We start from the raw sequence: 18,920 nt of genomic DNA, 5'->3' as shown, positions 1-18,920 counted from the left end.
TATCTTTAGTTTCTTTGCAATAAGAAGTGAAAAGGCACAATCCCTGTGTCCAGTAATCAGTGATTTAGCATTTTATCCTATTTGGAAAAGTCCTAGATGTCCAACGAATTAATCCCATTTATTCAAGCAAACTTTAAAGTATCAGGTTACCCAAGACTTTGAAAGCTATCTTAACTTCTATGAAAACTTTGATGAGACAGACAGTTAACCATCATTTTAGTCATCTTTTTGCTAACAACTTGCAACAGAAATAACGAGCTTGTTTGACCTTCAGTAAGCCTCTATAGAATAAGTTTCACATTTAGTGCTGATAAGTTTAAAGACATGTCTATCTTAATTAAACCAACAAACTTAACTTAGTTTAAATACTGAATTATGTTCCACCTGGATCCTCCTCATTGTTAATTTTTACCTGAGACACTGGTGGTTGGTGTTAGGTCCAGGGGTGCTCTTCATGCTCTTTGACAGTGAAGGGAGAAGGAGCCCTGGTGCCTGAGGTACCCAGGATGGTACGGAAGCCAGTCACGCAGGCCGCCCCCAAGGTGGTGCGGAAACAGAAGGGGGAGGGGGAGACAGAAGAGGCAAAGTGCTGCCAGAAGGCGGAGAAAGAGCTCCCAGTTTTAGAGCTCATCAGCTCCAATAGAGGCGCAGATGCCCTGTTTTCCCCGCCAACGACGGGGGAGGGGTTAGGCAGTCCATGTCGGGCCAGAGAAGATGGGATTTCCCCGAAACAAAGGGAGTTTTGGCAGCTGCTAGGGAATATTCCTTAAAGCCCCCCTGCGGAAGGAGACTAACCACATTTGGCTCCAGTTACAGCCATTAACCCGGGAAGCGAGTGAGGGAGAAGCCCCCACATCTATTAGGAGGAACAGAGAGAGAGCCAGAGTCCCCTTTGCTAGGAATGGCCTGTGTTTCCTCCGGCAACCTGGGTTTGGTCGGAGGAGGCCTATTTAGATAATTATCATCCAATATGTCACGAGCGGGTTTACTAGCGGACACATCGGGCAATCACATTCTGCAAAAGGCCCTTAGGTCGGGGTCCTGGTGTAGAACAATGAAGGCCTAGGTGCGAGCAGTGAAGTTACCCTAGGTCCATTTGCCCTATTTCCTACAGAGATCTAACAGATAGATCCCACAGAGGCCATGCAGTGTTACAGGAGCTTAGTCCTTTCCTGAGTTTTGTAATCCAAATTGTTTCTAGTGGGTTAAAAGGCACCCCAAGATAGAGTCCTTGGGAACCAAAGAAGCCTGCTAAGGCCATGCTCCCAGAAAAGTAAAGAAGGTCCATTACCAAAATCCGTCCCCCCCCCCCCGACTCCTGGGTGGCATCCCGCACAGGGTATGTCAGAGGTTCCAGGTGTCAAAAGTGACCGGAGGTGTCCCTTAACAAAAATCGCTACTGATCACCATCCTGCCTTCCTGTGAAGACATTCCTGTTGTAAAAGGCCCCGTGTGAGGGATGCCGGCGTCCCTCCCCTTCCCCATCGCATCCTAGGCTGCCGATGGGTGCCTGGTGAATGGACTAAGATACTGTGTCGCCCGATACCCTGAAAGTTATGTTACTGCCCTGCCATTTTTAACCCATGGAAAATGCTAGGAAAGTTTTAGTAGAGGAACACTGACAGAAAACAGTAAAGATTGAAATCCAGCATGGTCTAAGTGACATTCCAACACATGTAGTCTTTACGGCCAACTTCCCTAGGAAGCAGTCCCCGGTTGGGTTTTAGTTCAGTCGGGTACTGGTTTCAGCCGGCTCCCAGTGGAGGTGCCCCGCGGCCAGAAGTGGCTAGACCAGGGATGTGAAGGGGATCACATTAGATCAATCAGGAGGAAACCTCACAAGGGAGTCTTAAGATTGGCAGCCGTCCTGGTGACTTAGGTGGCTGTCCCATGCCCAAGACAGACAACTTTGTATAAGGACAGGAATAAAGAGAAGGCATCGAGTTTCTGGATCTTATTACCATCCCAGCCAGGTACCAACTTCCAGCCAAAAGGCAGGCTTTTTCCTCCCCGTAGAGTAGCCACGGCTAGAGGATTGCAGCCTGAGCAATGGGCATGAAAGTGTTCCAGTAAGACCGTACTCCTTGAAGAGCCCCGGAAATGAGAGTAAAGGAAGAGAGAAAGTACTCACCAGTTTTGCACCGAAGGTCAGAGTCCAGATGGAAAGACTCAAAGCCCTACGTTTGGGCGCCATATGATGAAGTTTTAGAATATTAGTGAGGTTCAGTGGGGTGGAGTCCAGAGCTGACGACTAAGAAAGAATCCTTGAGACGTCTTTGGTGCAAAATGGTGGTTTACTAAAGCACAGGACAGGACCCATGGGCAGAAAGAGCTGCTGCCCCGGGGTTGTGAGGGGTGGCTGATTATGAACGAGGGGTTGGGAAGGGTAAGGAAAAGGGAAAGGATTTTTGTATGTTAAAGAAGACTCACAGGATACAGGAGGCCACGCCATTGCCAAGTTAAGGTTGTTTACCCCTCTAGTAAGGCATTAACATTAAGATAGTTGGGAACTTCCCAGAAGAATGTCACACAAGTCCCACCCAGGAGTGGGGGTTGGGGGGAGGTTGCAGGGTGTTGGCTTGCTTTGTCTTCAGCCAGCCTTCTGTTCCCTCGTCACTTGCCCTTCTGGTGACTTCCCCTGCAGCACTTCTCTGAGCCTTAGTTTCCGCTGTAAAGGTGGGGACTGGGCAGATGTATGTCATAGGTGCTGCAAGAAGTGAACCAAAGCACATAAAAGGAAGAAGACAGGAACTGACATTCTCTTTTGACTGTATCCGAGAATGAAAGAGGAACTTCACTTTGCAAGTTGACTCTTAGGACCAAAGGGCCTTTTTTATAATACAGTTTTGGAATGTTTCTTTCTTCCTTCTGAAAGGGCTTTTGTAGGTGTGGTGGGCAGGACACAAAGGAGTAGTCACAGAGTGCAGGTAAAATGTGCCATTTTCGGGCCACAGGATTCAAGGGTTAAAGTTGGTTGACTTCGGTGGAATTTTTTTAGAGTAGCAGGATCCCAGAGGCTGGGCTCCAGGTAAGGCTTCCTGGGGAAACTAATCCTAAACCATTGACCGACTTGGAAACTGAAAAAGCAGGGCTCTTTCTGCATTACTTAGGCCCTTTGGAATTGCTAATGAATATGTGTCAAAATGACCCTTATAATCTGGCTTCCGCGTCTGGCCGGTGGAACTGGTCTGTTGGGTTCAGAATCTGGTTTGGACCAGTGGTAAATTCTGGCTGCGAACCAGATGTAGACCTGCTTTGTTAAACTGGTGTCTGCTCAGCGCGGGCCTTCACCATCCCACAGCAGCGGGGAGATTATGCTCCTTGCTAAGTGTGAAACTTATGGTGAAGCATTGTGTTTTTCAGAAGTTCTTCTGAGACATTTGCTTTCCTGACAGTGCTGTGAGGTAGATGCTTGACTTTTATTCCCATTTTGCAGCTGAGACAGAGATAAAATGAATTGCCCAAGGTTTCCCATGCTGGTGGAGTCAGGAGTTGAATTTGTTCCTTCTAACGTGGGTTCCCATACTCTTTCCTACCCTGTGCGAATGAGGTGGGAGGTGTCCTTGACTCAGGAAGCCCTGTCTAGGAGCCCCTGCTCTGGTCAGAAGTTATTTTTTTAAAATTTTAATATAATTTTAAAAATTTGTTCAAATCAGTTCAGTATGAATGAGTATTCACTATATTCACAACACAGTGTTAGACTCTTTGGGGTATTACAGTGTTAGACTCTTTGGGGTATTGGAGATGAGTGAAACAGTCCTGACTTTCGGGGAGCTGACCCCCTAACAACCAGATCTAATACAAAGCGAAATGCAACAGGGGCCATAACAGAGGGACAAACTCCCAAGTTTTTTGAGCACTAAGGAAGGGAATTAGCAATATCTTCACAGGGACTTTGGCATTTGAGCCAAGATGTGAAGGATGAGTGAATAGAACTTTAAAAAGAAGTGTCAGGGTGTTCATTTTTGACAGAATGGGGACCAGAGTTGGGAATAATTGGGCATGTTATGGGAACATGGGATTCAGTGTGACCAGAGTACAGTACAGGACTGAGGTTCTCAAACTGCCAAGTGTCTAAAAACCCACAGGTCTGGAATGGCATCCAGGAGGGGCACCTACGGAGTGGAGACGTGGGATCAGAGGTTTCTTGTGGAGGTACCTTGGAAGCTGAGGTCTTACAGCTGAAGGGGCAGGAGAGAGGAGTCATGTTCTAGGCTTGAGGGAACAGCCCTTTTGAAAGGCACTTGATGTGTGGGATTTGCAGGCTATAATCCTGGTAACTGTTGTTACCTTTCTCAAACGTGTTTTGATCTGGTGCCTCCCTCCGCTGCTTCCATGTGCTTCTGCATTAGTCAGGAGTCTTGGCAGTAAGCAGCGGAAACTGCCTCTGGCTGGCCTGAACAAAAGAGTTTATTGCAAGGACAGTGGCACACAGACTGACCAGAAAAGCTGCAGAGCCAAACTTGGCAAATGGGCCAGAACCAAGGGAGGCTCAGCAGCAGAGCTCAGCTAAGGATAGCCCAGGGGCAACTGGGTGAGGACCCCACTGCCTTCCTGGGTCACTTCCGCAAGAGCCACGCTCCTGGTTGGGGGTCTGCATGAATCTGGGCTGACAGACAGGAAACCTTACCTCCCACTGAGACCATCCAGTGGGGGTTCTCCACAAGGAATATCGGTGTCAGTGGGAGGCTCGGTCAGATGTTGGACAAACAACAAAAGTGGCAAATGTCCACTACATTTTCTGTGCCTCTCCTTGCCTCCGAAATAAGAGCCAAATGCTTAGGGTGCCATTAAGGCCTTTCACAACTTAATTATAAGCAGCTCCATCTCTCCACTCTGTTCCATGCTCTCTCCATTTCAGCTGCTTGCAGGGCATTTCCTGGTGCTGTGGTTTTGTTTAGCCTGTTTCCTTTGCCTGCAATAACCTTCCTTCTCTCTGACTCCTAAAACTCTTCATCCACTGCCATCCAGCATGGATCAGTCCTGTCTCCACTCCCTGACGGCCCTTTCTTTGGGAGGCACTTGGCTATTCTTGCCCTTATCACAGTGGGTGGGAGTTGCTTGGCTTTCTCTGTCTCCCCTGTGAGATGGGGAGGGGGAGGGGAACCAATCCTTTGGAGTCCTGGAGCACTAGGCTGGGTTCCCCTGCTAGGTGCTCAGCATCCTCCAGCTCCCAACACCATAACACACAGTATATGCAGGTGCTGGGTGGGTGTTTGTAGCACTACTTAAAAACTTTCTTTGTAAGTATTTGTTTTGTCCTTAGTCTTAGGGAGGTTTGAGGGTGGTAGAGTGGAAGGATGGGATGGGGGGTTGTTGGGGTCTTTCACCTTTGCCTGGCTGGTTTTAGGACTGAACAAGGTTGAGATCCCCTGCTGTGGAGACTCTGCCCCCAGTAGAGTCAGGAGGGTGGTTCAGCTTGCACCTGATTTTGTTGACACTTGGGTACCTGGCACTGTGAAGTGTGATGCCCTTGTCTTCCAGAACAGGACTGTGCAGGATCGGTTTCTGGGAGTCCCTCACTCTGCATCTTGCTCACCTTTCAGTCTCTTTCCAGGAGAGTGAAAGCAGTACGGTGCAGGGCGGAGCAGGTGAAGAGCCAGAAATACGGGAAGACCAGAGATGACAGTCCTTCCCTTTTTTAGTGGGGGATGTTGGCTCTCATTCGTGAGTAAGGCACTTAACGAGCATCTGCCTGGTGCCAGGGTCTGTTTGGTGACGTCCATTCAATAATAGAACCAATGCATCTATCTGTACGGTGTGGCGGTTGAGAGCTTGACCTCAAATTCCAGCTCCACCACCTACCTGCTGACTGGGCGACCTTGTACAAGTTACTTAACCTCTCTGTGCGTCATTTTCCTTGTCTGTGAAGTGGAGGTGATAATGGTGTCTACTTCAAAGTGTTATGGAGATTAAATGAGGAAATCTATGCAAAGTGCTTAACACAATCGCTGACAAATAGTAAGAGCTTAGTAACTGTTAACAGTTCTATACTATTTTTATTATTGTTACTACTCATTGGCTCAGATTTTTTCCTCGTAGTTGTTGTTCAAAGTCTCTTCTTAACCTCTTTCTCAGAGCAGGCATTTCAACGTAATAAGTGGAATAAGAGGAACAGCCTTTCAAAAGTGGGGTGCCAACTATCTGATGCCCCTAATTTGGTGTTAGGTAAGGATTGGCTGGGACCCAGGGTGGGGCTTTTGCACGGGTGGTGCCGTGTTTGGTTACTGACTGCAGCATTCTGAGCCCGGCCCATGAGGCAGGGCATCCGCCAGGAGGGACTTCCGGAGAGGAAGCCCCACAGTGTGGTTGTTGGGGCGACTCCTGGGGCAGGGTGCTTGCGAAAAGAGCACAGGCTTGGGAAGAAGGGGAGACTGCTGCTCGCTTAGCCGCCTGCCTACGACCGTGTGCAGGTCACCCCCGCTTTGGACTTGGACTTGTTTCCTCCTGTGTAACCACCACCACTTTTCAAGAACTTTTGTGTCGGCGTGTCGGCAGTGTCCTGCGTGCTTTACACGTACTAGCTCTTTTTTCAAAGAGTACTTGAAACAGCTACCTCACAGGGTGATTTGAAGATTATATACCACAGTATGTGTGAATGTGCCAGCAAGGTGTTAAAAGCAAAAACAACTGGGTGGCAGTGCTAATGAGGTGCTTTTCCAGTAAAAAAAAAAAAAAATCATGTTTAAACTTTGCGTATAAATATATACTTACACAGAAACAGATAAATAGCAGTAAAAATCAACAACAACAAAAGCTTTTTAAGCAACATACACTACGGGTTCTTCCCGCGTTGTGTACCTCTTTTTATCCTAACACTTGGCACCTGGCCGAGGCAGATGTTTGTAACAGGGTTTTGCCATCAGAACATGTACCTCTTGAAGGCATTTAATTTTGTGTCTGGCACATAGCAAACTCAGTTAATGTTTGTTGAATGCATATCTTAATGGGTGTCTTTATTGATTTGTATTTTTCAAAAGAGAGAGAGGCTTCTAGAAAGAGCATCTTATCAAGGTTGCAAGAGTCTCGTTTGGAGAATAAATGGAATCATTTGAATAGGAAGATGTGCTCACAAAATACAAATAGCCAGGCAAAAATATCTCTCCTCTCTTCCCCCAGTGAATCAGTTACATGCATGCTTACCCTGAGATTAATCTTCCATTAGCATTGAACTTAATATTGGAAGTAATGAGATGGATTACATAAGCAACCCCCTCCACACACACACCCCTAAATTCTCCTTACTTTATTGTCACTCCAGATCTCTCTTGCATCTGTCTCCCAATTTGTGATGAGCATAAATTAAAATCCAAGAAATGTTTGTTTTCTAGGGGAAAATAGTATGCATAGAGGAGAGATTCAGATAAACCTAAATCTGATCTCAATTCAAATCTTGGTTCAGCCATTTGTATCTTATGAGGGGGACTCAGGCAAGTAATTTAATTTCTTTGAATCTTATTTTCTTCGTTTATTAAGCAAAAGAATAATACTGGGCTTGGGGTTTACATAAAGTACTAAGTATCAGTGATAGCTATTATTATGTTGTCCACCTAGAATCAACATGAAATTAATTTTAGTCATAACCACCTCTGTACTTTTAAATAAAATATAAATGTGATCTCTAATTAGAAAATAAGTTTATTAGCTTCATCACTGTGTTATTTTTGCTTTTAAACATCAATAGTGTGGGGCGCCTGGGTGGCACAGTCAGTTAAGCGTCCGACTCTCGGTTTCAGCTCAGGTCATGATCTCAAGGTCATGAGGTCGAGCCCCACGTCAGGGTCAGGGTCTGTGCTCAAGATGGAGTCTGCTTAAGTTTCTCTCTCCCTCTGCCCCTCCCGCTTGTGCTGTCTCTCTTTCTCAAATAAATAAATCTTAAAAAAAAAAATCAATAGTGTGACCACTAGCTTTTAATCAAGGATTAAATTAGAATCTAACCTGGACATGATGCCCTTTCATATTTGTTACGTTAAAAAAAAAAAACCACTGAAAGAATCAAATACTTTTAATGTTCTGGATGTATTCATATATATGGACATGAATATATATAAAATGTATATATATGTGTGTATATTTGTATACACTTACACGTGTGTGTGTGTGTGTGTGTGTGTGTGTGATATATATACGTATATCAGAGTTCGGATTGTTTCCATATCTACAAGAAACTGAGTCTCAGGGAGATTTCTTTTCCAAAGGCAGCATGGCACTTGCATTGCTAGATTCATGGCCTGGCATTGCTAATCTGATAGCCAGGTTTTCTTCAGCCAGTTCTCTTTGAATTTATACTTGGGAATCCCCTTTCTGTTTGGCCTTCTAGTTAGTTCTTGGCTTAGCTTTTTGACATCCTGCTTTTCTCCCTTATTACGATTCTTTGCCACACTTCCTTCACATAGTCCTTGGAGGTGGCCTGTTTCCCAGTGTGGGCCATTTTCTAGAACCTCGTATATAACTGGAACTTTTCTTGTATCAATTTTCAGATTCTTTTCATCAGTTGGTGAAATTATCCAGGTTTTTGTTTCAGCTATTCTGATATTATCCTCTCAAGTCAGAATTCAGTCTTAAGTTTGTGCTCAGAATGATACTTAATGCATTCATGATGTCATGGGGTTCTGGGGAGGCCAGTGGCCCCACCGTACAAACCAGCATGAGCAAGAGGTGCCCCTTCCTAGAGCACTGTTGGATGACTTACTATGGCGTTTTCTTCTTTGATAAGGAGAGAGACCAAGTTCATCAGCATGAGCTATAGAACCTGACACGATTTGACCCTGACTACCTTCCCAGCCTGCTGCCCTACCAGTTGCCCATTCTCTTCAGCAGTGCTAGCTCTCTGCCTCCGAGCCTTGGCTCGTGAGATTTTCTGGGCCGAGAATTCACTTTGGGTGCCCATCGGCCTTCAGTCCAGCTCCCTCAGGAAGCTCTTCCACCTGCACCTTCCCTGTGTCCTCCTTGCTGCTGTGATTATGTCACTTTTCACTAACTCACTGAGGTCAAGGAGGATTTTTTTTATCATCTCTCTAGGCCGGCACACAGTGGGTGCTCAACTCGTTTAAATCCTTTTGCATTTACATACCCACTTCACCAAAAGTAGAAGCTTTACAGAAATTGCAGATTTGTCCAGATTTTCCAGGATAACCTGGATTTCAAAAATATCTTGTCCCATTGTGAGGTGATATGTCCCTTCCAGTTTTGGTTCAGAAAGCATAATTGCCATTTTTACAGATTGCATGAAAGTTGCTTTGGGAAGCATTTCAGTGAATTGATGCCAGTTTTTTAAACTGCCAGAATGATTAGTGCTTGGAGAGGTCCAGGGGAGTAGAAGATTTTGTCCATGCACTTTGTGAAGCATAAAATATTTTTTTTAAAAGCCTTTAAAAATATAACTTATATGTATAGTGTGACAAAATAAAAATTTTTAAGTGTTAAAAACCTACTCTTACACTAATATATCATCAGCACATATCAGAGATTTATTAATATTATTAATGAGAAAACCATCAAGATGACAAAGCTGGATCAAAGGAGAGTATAAGAAACTGGTATTTATGTAGTTTTAAAAAAGGATGCAGGGGGCGCCTGGGTGGCTCAGTTGTTAGGCGTCTGCCTTCAGCTCGGGTCGTGATCCTAGGGTCCTGGGATCGAGCCCCATGTCGGGCTCCCTGCTCCACGGGAGGCCTGCTTCTCCCTCTCCTGCTCCCCCTGCTTGTGTTCCCTCTCTCTCTGTGTCTCTCTCTGTCAAATAAATAAATAAAATCTTTAAAAAAATAAAATAAATAAAAAAGGATGCAGGAGTAAGATTGCAAATTTAGATGCAAAACTGGCTAATGTCCTACAGGGCAATAAAAATAAAGCCTTCGAGTTTATCTTTTTTTAAATCATTTGCAGCTTATCAATTTTCTATAAGTGAACATCTAACTTTACAGAATGTGGGCCTAATCTGTGGTAAACAGAAAGTCAAACAAATTTATGTTTCCACAGAGCATCAGATGACCTTTATGTGGTCATGGTAGACATGACTACCTCTAGTACAACTCTAAAAGGACACTTTTTTTTTTTTTACCTTATTTTCAAGTTCCAGATAATTTCCTTTTTTTTTTTTAAGAGAGTGTGTGCAAGCGGGGGTTGCGCGGGTGGCAGAGGGAGAGAGAATCAGAAACAGGCTCCACGCCTAGTGCAGAGCCGGGGCTCAATCTCACCACCCTGAGACCTGAGCTGAAATCAAGAGGCAGATGCTTAACCTACTGAGCCATCTCTTAACAAATAAATCACAGTTGGGTTCAAGAGCTCAAAGACAGCTGGATCTGAGATAGAGAAGAGTCCGGGTTGAGAGTAATTTTAAGTGTTTTTTGGGTTTTTTTGAAGATTTTATTTATTTATTTGACAGAGAGAGACACAGCGAGAGAGGGAACACAAGCAGGGGGAGTGGGAGAGGGAGAAGCAGGCTTCCCGCCGAGCAGGGAGCCCGATGCGGGGCTCGATCCCAGGACCCTGGGGTCATGACCTGAGCCGAAGGCAGACACTTAAAGACTGAGTCACCCAGGCGCCCCAATTTTAAGTGGTTTTGAAATGGAATTGTGAAATTGGGACAGGAAGAGGGTGGTAAAGAGCAGAAAGGGTGAGGTGTGGCCGTCACCGAGAGGGCTCCCCTCCCTATCCACACCAGAGGCATGTGCAGAAAAAGGTGCCGGTATTTTCCCCAGGTGGATGATGAGCTGAGGTGAGTGGGAAGTGAAATCCCTTGGAGTAGGAGGGAGCAATCAGTAGGAAGCTTTGAAGCTTGTGTTTAAAAGATTTGATTTGATTTAAAAGACTGTTGGACCAACAAGATACTCAAAGAAGACAATTGTCAGTAGGTAGGAGGTTGCAGTTGCAATCAAGGCAGAGTATGGAAGTTAAGCAAGGAGAACTCTGGTACCATGAAAGGAGACCTGCCAGAAGTTCATAGTAAACTTCTGGCAGAGGAAAGAAACAGAAAGAGCAATTGAAGGTGGTGCTGAAGATCATTCTCCTGGTTGAAAGAGAGCTGCTCTGGGGCCCTGTGTTGGACAGAGAAGTCAGTACTGGCCCTCCCAGCTGGGACTCTCTGAGGCTGACCCCAGCCGGGCAGCTAGGGAGGGAGGGCCAAACAGAGCAGACCAGAAGACCATTTGAGAATGACTTTTGCTTCCCTTTGTGCTTGCTTTTTCTCTTAATTTTCAACTGTTTTATTTCATTATGTAATATTTGATATATGCAGTGATACATTTGTATGTGTTATGTAACACAAGCGTTTGAGAACCCCCACCTCCCTGCCCAGTTTTCCTTTGTGGTTTCTTTGCCAGTAAAAAGAGTTTACTCATCCATCGCCTAAAATATAGGGTGCCTGAGTCACTAGTTTGCCATCCTGTGTCATTCAGCCCTCCTCCAGACTCCCTGTCCCCCAAGAAGGTGACCCAGAATTCCCTTGAAGTACGTGATGCTGTCCCTGTGCTATGAGCTTCTTAGCAAATGTGCCCCCTGGTGTTTGGAGTGATTTTAGGCACCAATTTGCCTGTTATAATTGTCCCTGTGTTCCTTACATTCTTTGCATTTCAGCTTCTGAACTGCTCTTCTGGGTGACCTGAATGGAGGTAATAATGTTTCAGGCCCTGAGAAAGCAGTGGTGATTACAGGTAGCAAAATGGTGGAGAAAGGAAAAGTTACCTCACTATTGACCCTCAGGTTTGATACTAGTCTACGTTTGATTTTCTTTTCTTAATTTTTAGAAAAAAACATCCTAGGAGGGAAGATAGGATCATCAGCTTGAATGAAGGATACTTGTTTCTTAAGAGGCGTACTTGGGAATTAACTCTTTTGTGTTTACCTCCCTCTCGCTCACTGGTTGTGGGTCCATCTGATTCCCAGCGGCCTACAAACATCACATACCACACTTATTCTGTGTTCTTATGTTGTTTGGGCAGATCTAATGTGCAAGATTAAATGAACAACACTAAATGAAGAAAGTTTAGGTGAATATCCTTATAATCTTGGGGATGAGGGACATTTTCAGTGTTAACACAAAAACCATGTAATTTCATTACACAGTATTAGCACTTGTATATAGTCCTTTCTGCTGTAATGCAACATGCCCGTCCCTAAAAATCACTGCACTGAGCAAAATCATGTAATGCAAACCATAGGGCTTATGGGGCAAATGGGATTTGGGTCGCAACACTCGAAATCTTCAGAGGTGGCAAAAAGAAAATAAAAAGACTAAAAGTTAACCTAATAAAACAGCTCAGTTTTACAGATATTCAATGGGTAAGAAATACAGAAATACCACAACAAATAGGACCCCTTACCTTAAAGAAGACCTGAGGTTTGCTTGTGGAAGTGGGCAGTAGAGGTTATAGCTTCTGAGTTTCTGTGAGGTGATGGATGGAGGGCAGTCTGTAGTCCGATAGAAAGTTCTGATCCAGATGTGGGTGGTTATGGTTCATAACACATGCACTGACCCGACGGAGCTGCTGGGTGTTTGAGGTATGCAACTGTGTGCTCATTTTGTGTGGCTCATTTCACTTGGGTATGTTTTTGCATTTCCTAGTGTTTCTCTCATGCATAAGTAAACACAAAATTCATGATATGCCCAGAGTGTTCCCTAATAAAGCCAAATGCATTGGAACAGATTCAAATTTTCAAAACAAGAGTCCAAGCAAAACTGTCAAAAAGAGCTGTCACGAATAACGTGCACTAGGCTCCTACTGAGTGCCAGGCACTGTGCTTTAGATTCCATGCAGACTGTCTCTCAGCATCCCCATGAGGTAGGTGTAATTTCATCCCCATTTTATAGATGAGAAGTAAAACTTACCCCAAGGTATAAGGCTAGGGCGTGATAACTTAATCACTATGCCATTCTTTTTTCTCAACAAATTTGTTTTTTTAAAGATTTTATTTATTTATTTGAGAGAGAGAGCACATAGGAGCAGGGGGGAAGGGGGGCAGGGAAAGAGAGAGGAACAGGAGAGGGAGGAGCAGATTCCCCACTGAGCAGGGAGCCTGATGGGGGGCGGGGGCATGGCTCCATCCCAGGACCCTGAGATCATGACTTGAGCCTGAAGGCAGACACTTAACTGACTGAGCCACCCAGGTGCCCCTCTTTTTTCTCAACAAAGTAAAAGAAAAATAAAGTGGATCGTATATCAACCGTACTTCAATTAAAAAAAAAAAGTGCGGCAGATATTTGCACATATATAAGGAGGAAATACCCGTAGTATATGAAATTTTTTCAAATCAGTAAAAAGAGACAAATAGCCCAATAGAAAAATGCACTAAGGTCAAGAGCAATTTACAGAGGAAGAAATACAAATGGCCAATAAAATTGGCAGGGAGACATCCGACCTCATTTAGCGCTCACTCGTGCAAGCCCACACAGTTTGATGTCATTCTTTCCCCACTGTCTGAATGACAGAAACAGATGTGGGGAAATGCTGGTAGAAGCATAGATTGTTATAGCCTCCCCAAAGCACACATACCTGTCCTTTGACCCAGCCATCAGTTTCTAGAAGTTTATCCCAAATCAGATCAGTGGGAAAAGATTTTTGTTAAGAGTTGTTCACGCTGGGGCGCCTGGGTGGCGCAGTCGGTTAAGCGTCCGACTCTTGCTTCCGGCTCGGGTCATGACCTCAGGGCTGTGCGATCGAGCCTCCACGTCGGGCTCTGCGCTGAGCCGAGAGCCCACTTGAGATTCTCCTTCCCTCCCCCTTCGCCCCTCCCACTAGTGCTCTCTCTCCTAAATAAAGAAATCTAAAAAAAAAAAAAAGAGTTGTTCATGCTAAAAAATTGAACACAGCCGCTTGTCACCACTAAGTGGTTAAATTCTAGGGTGTCAGTAACAATATGCTATGATACAGTACTGTGGGACTCTCAAAGGTTGCTGTCGTATCTACAATGGTTGACACTGACTACTTCTCACGTGTTGCTAAATGAAGGGAGCAGGGTACAAAATAGCGTCTTCAGTACGATCCCACTTCAGTGACTGTTGTCACAGACACACACGTGTGCTCGTGTGTGCAAGCAAGCCTTGCTCTCAGGAAGGACACATCAAAACATTGACAGTAGCTGTCTCAGGAGGGTGGAATTGCTGGATTTCTTTTTCTCATTTAACTTTTTTCTAAATTTTTTCTATAGTGAGTGTGACTTTTTTGATTTTGAAAAAGTTATTTTAAAACATTATCTTACACAAAGTGATAATAAATACAAAATATAAGAAGAATAGATGACCTCTGTAAAATCGTTCTCTTAGCACCTACCTGGGCTAGGTAGCAAAGGCCTGCTGAAGAATTGTTGGCTCACTGACTGTGCGGTTTGGAGACCGTGTGTTACCTCAGCTGGGGCTTTCGGCTCTGTATTCCTGACCAAAATTAATCTGCCCAGATTTTGGGTCACCTTACTCTCAGGCAGATGCTGCTGGCTGGGCCAGGCAAAGTGCTTGATGTTACCTTCAGGTTGCAAGCTCCATGAAGTGCTCGTGAACTTGGGGTCTGGAGGAGGCTCTGGACTGGTTGCAATGCACAGGTGACAGTCACAGCCTCTGATTTTGATTATGAGCTTTTAAAGAGACCAAAACCCAGGTGTAGTTTCTTGGGGCCCAGCTTACTTTCTTAAGCAAACTTATCCCTTCCTTTAAGAAGCAGCTAAAAAATGGGACTGTGGCCTGTTTGGGGAAGGTAACCGCCAGGAGCACCCCTGCCGGGTAAGCTAGGGTTTGTAGGCCTAGGGGTGGCCCGCCCAGCTCCCAGGAGGCCTAGGTCGGGCCTTCCGCTCTAGGGACCACACAGCTCATCGTGCAGGATCTGGAACTTCATTTTCAAAGCCCCATAAAACCTGTGCCTTCTTCCAGGCCTCTCTTTTCTGGGTTTCATGGCTCTCGGCGGAAATGAGAGCTGGTGTAATTGCGACCCTCCAGTGATTGGAGCAGGGAACATGAGACATTAGGATGCTCCCACAGGGTGCCGCATGGAGAAAAACTGCACCCGGGGTGGGCTTTCGGTGCCTTGGTTCTCCAGGCCTCGTTCCGGCTGGTGGGGCCTTCCCTTCTCTGTCACTGCAGACCAGATGGGGTCCCGGGAAGACCCCGCGTGCCTTGCTGGAGCTGGGGCTCAAAGAGCCTCTTCCCATTACTTCTTCCTTCAAATGCTTGGTCTTAAGGGGCCCCTCTGCGCCACTCAGCCCAGGGCCTGTCCACCTGGCTGCAGATAACACCACTGGAGCTTGTCACGTGTGGGTTGAAAGGATTTATTTTTTTTTAATTTAAGCCTTTGCATCCCATCTGCTTACACACTCTTAACCTGCTTTGTGAACAAGCTTTGTGACCTCTGCAGGTTACTTCGCTGTGCCAACCCATGTCTTTCTCCACAGAAGGTTTTGGAGAACACTCAAACCAGATGAGATAAGTGGAGCCAAGTGCCCAGGCGCTAGGTGCTCTGGAATTACCACTAACAGGGACCTTTATAAGGGTCTGCCTCTCACCAAACACTCTGCACAAATTGTTTTATCCATCCTCACAACAAAGAAGCCAAGTATTTTTTTTTTAAAGATTTTATTTATTTATTTGAGAGAGAGAGCACATGAGAGGGGGGAGGGTCAGAGGGAGAAGCAGACTCCCCGCTGAGCCGGGAGCCCGATGTGGGACTCGATCCCGGGACTCCAGGATCATGACCTGAGCCAAAGGCAGTCGCTTAACCAACTGAGCCACCCAGGCGCCCCAGAAGCCAAGTATTCTTAAGGCAGCCTTTTGTGGTGTGGAAACCAGGCTGTAGAGAGGTTGCTTGCCCACGTTCACACAGCTGGGTAGGCAGTGTCTTGAGACCCAGCTAGTACCGAAGCCTGTGCCCATCTACCAGGCCTCTGGCCTCTGTTCCCTTATGTGCTCCTTAGCGTTCCATGGATTAAAACAGTCAATCAGGGAGTGATGTTCTTTTGGCTCACAAAGCGGGCCTCTGTGTTGATTCCCCAGAGTAAGAATTTTATGGGAATTCTGGAAAGCTCAACAGATTGTTAGCTTTCTCTTAAAGCTTTTCCTTAAAACTTTTTATAAATCTTGTGTTGTACTTGGACTGTGTCAGCAATAAAGTGTGTTTTGTTTGAATTTTGTGCTGAGTTTAAGGACATTTCTTAATCATGTACAAGGAATTGGAATTGGTTGGTACCAGTTGCAGTATCTGTGGCATTGTGCCCATTTCTCCTTCCCACACACAGCCGGCTGAGTGTCGAGGGGACACAGCAGAGTGTTGAGGTGTTGGTAAATAATACCACTACAGTTAGTGTAATCTTTGATCTTAAGAGATGCTGTTTTGCCAGTAGGTTGAACTGATGGAACACTGGAAGTACTGAACTGCTAAGCTTCAGTCGCCCTGTATGGTTACCCTAGAAACCCCCAGTAGCTTTCTGCTTGCCTAACATAAGACTCTTCATAGCCCAGACCCATTACTGGCATGTGTGTATGTGCGTGCACGCGTGTGTGCACCCGCGTGCGCGCGCGCGCACACACACACGTCTGTTAGAGACCTAGGAGGCGGGGAGGTACTTGCGGGTAGAGGTTTGGGGAATGAAAAGAGGTGGTGTTTTTTGTTTTTGGTTTGTTTTTGGTTTGGGGTATTTTGGTGGCTAAATCAGAGCATCGTGTGGCTTTGAATGTTTGGAGAGAAGGGTGTACTGTTCAGGAACAAGCAGTAGCTTCTTGGGAATGTATTGGAGAGGAAAGGGGAGGGAATGGAAGCAACATGAAGAACTGTAGGTCTGAAAATAGCTGCGACAAAGCTGAGGCCCCAGACTTCTAAATGGGGACCAGCCCTGTGGGGAGGCAGGAGTTATAAGAGATGAGTTTTAGTTGTGGAATAAGTTGGGTTTTGGTAAATTTCAGGGAGGATGAACTTGGGGAAGAAGCCCTGGAGGCAGGCTTGAGGCCCTTTGGGCTGGGAACTTAGGGGTCCCAGGTACTTGGAACATAATCTAGAAGGGGGCCGTGGTCTCCAGGTGGACACATCCCCCTGGTCCCACAGACTCCTTGCCCAAAGGGGCCCAGCCCTCTAGAGCACGGAGTCCAGGGCTGGGGTTGCTCTGGCCCAGCCTTCTGGCAGTGAGTGTACTGTGGTGCAGAGGAAGAACGTGAAGCTGGGTGTTCTAATCCTCACTGTGCCCTGATGAGCTGCAGGACCTTGGCCAAGTTATTTCCCTGTTCTGGACTTCGATTATGATCTTTCCATCCACTCCATCCCTAAAGTTCCATGACTCGGAGGCCATCAACTTCATCATCCCTGATTGTTCCTGAGGGTACCAGCAGTGCCCAGGGCTATGTCCTTTTCGGAGAGAAGGCCCAGGGCCTGCCTGTGGTGAGGAGGGAAGGCTGCCTGGAGTGAGAGCGGATTAGGGTCTGGCACAACTTCGAAGCCAGACCCTCCTGACTCCCGCACTCCTGCTCTGTCCTGGGGAGCGGTGCTGAAACTGGAGGTGGCCTCATACCTGAGGCTACTGAGCTCAGAAGCCTTAGGACAGCGACTTCCCACTTTCCACCCCAGGGTCCCCAATTGTAAAATGAGACCAGCAGTAATCCCCAAAAGCAATACTCACCTAGCACAGAGGTGGCTCCTGTTTGGCCTGATATAATCAGGAAAGTCGGTAGAAAGGGCCTGGAGGTGGGGTGGGGAGAGAGAACATCAAAGACGCGAAGTTCTCTCCCCCTGTCCCTTGGTTGGCCGTCTGAGCCCAGGTGGTTCTCCTCCCCATTTCTGCTATGGTCATGGGAAAGCCTTTTGATTTGCATGCCTCCATTTCTTAAGCAAATTTGAAAGTTAATGTATATTTTGGATGGCAATAAAATTACTCCTTTTTGTGTATTCACAGAGATGCTGCAGTTTGTCAGCAATCAAGTTGGAGAGTTCCCGGACTTGTTCCCAGAGCAGCTGTGTAGCTCCTTCCCCGGCGGGGGTGGGGGCAGCAGCGGCGGCAGCGGCAGCAATGGGGGAGGTGGAGCCGGGGACCCCTCGATGCAGCAGCGGTCCTTCAGCCAGGTCCCTTTACCTGCCTTCTCTCCCTCGGCCGCCTCCCCCCAGACTCCAGCCCTGCAGGTCAAGGTTCCCCCCAGCACGGTGCCCACCCCGCCACGGGCCACTCCTGTTCTTCAGCCCCGCCCCCAGCCCCAGCCCCAGGCCCAGCTGCAGCAGCAGACGGTGATGATCACCCCGACGTTCAGCACCGCTCCACAGACGAGGATCATCCAGCAGCCTCTGATATACCAGAATGCAGCTACCAGCTTTCAAGGTGATTCAGAAGTCAGATAGGATAGTGATTGGTTGGTTCAAAAGGTTCTGTGCCAGTTTGCAGACACTTCTGAGGTAGGCGGTTCTGCCCTCTTTGGGGATGACAGAGTCTTAGGAGTTTGGGGGTCACGGGCAGCAAGGACGGTAGTACAGGAACAGCTTACACTCTGCCTCCTCAGATACCCTAGTATCTGTTGTGCCTGCTTCAAGGGTACTTGGTCAAAGAATCGAATAAGCAGAGTAGACACAGGGCTGTGCTGGTAACTAGGGTGCGAGGTTTGAGTAAAATGGGTCCAGAAACTTAACCCGAACACCAGCCAGATCCTGGCACCTATAGGTTGAGAGCCATTCGTTCAGCAAACATCTCCTGAGCAGCCACTACAGAGACTGTGACCTAGAGCAGGAGCTCAGCTCCGTACAGCAGGCCTTGCAGTAAGCCCTCAGTGTGTGGTGAGTGAGTGAGCGACTTTCCGTGTTGTTACACGCCCTGCTTGTGCGGCCGGGAGCCTCTCAAGTTCAAAGGGTCTGACAGTTCTTCAGTGGGTTTCTGAGGGTTTAGGGGCTGCGGAGAGGCAGTAAAGCAGAAAGCTGAGACAGTCATCCCAAAGTGCATCTCTGTTCCTTCCACGAGAGGAAATGAAGCCC

General features: G+C 46.6%; 1 protein-coding gene across 3 annotated transcripts in view; it reads left to right on the top strand.

Moving 5' to 3' along the window:
• SREBF2 (sterol regulatory element binding transcription factor 2) overlaps window positions 1-18,920 on the top strand; it is a 66,464-nt gene that overhangs the window by 15,109 nt on the left and 32,435 nt on the right. For 2 of the 3 annotated variants that reach the window (XR_003519779.2, XM_027592886.2), the window contains exon 2: window positions 17,860-18,276. Coding sequence is in view for 1 of the 3 variants with exons in the window: in XM_027592886.2 (XP_027448687.1) it covers window positions 17,860-18,276 (417 nt within the window). In the remaining 2 variants the exon portion in view is untranslated. Of the gene's footprint in view, window positions 1-17,859; window positions 18,277-18,920 lie in introns of those variants that run through there. The other variant, XM_027592887.2, reaches the window with a different exon arrangement.

This window comes from Zalophus californianus, chromosome 9, assembly GCF_009762305.2.
Source record: "Zalophus californianus isolate mZalCal1 chromosome 9, mZalCal1.pri.v2, whole genome shotgun sequence".
Lineage (NCBI taxonomy): Eukaryota > Metazoa > Chordata > Mammalia > Carnivora > Otariidae > Zalophus > Zalophus californianus.
This window is presented reverse-complemented; position numbering and strand designations above follow the sequence as displayed.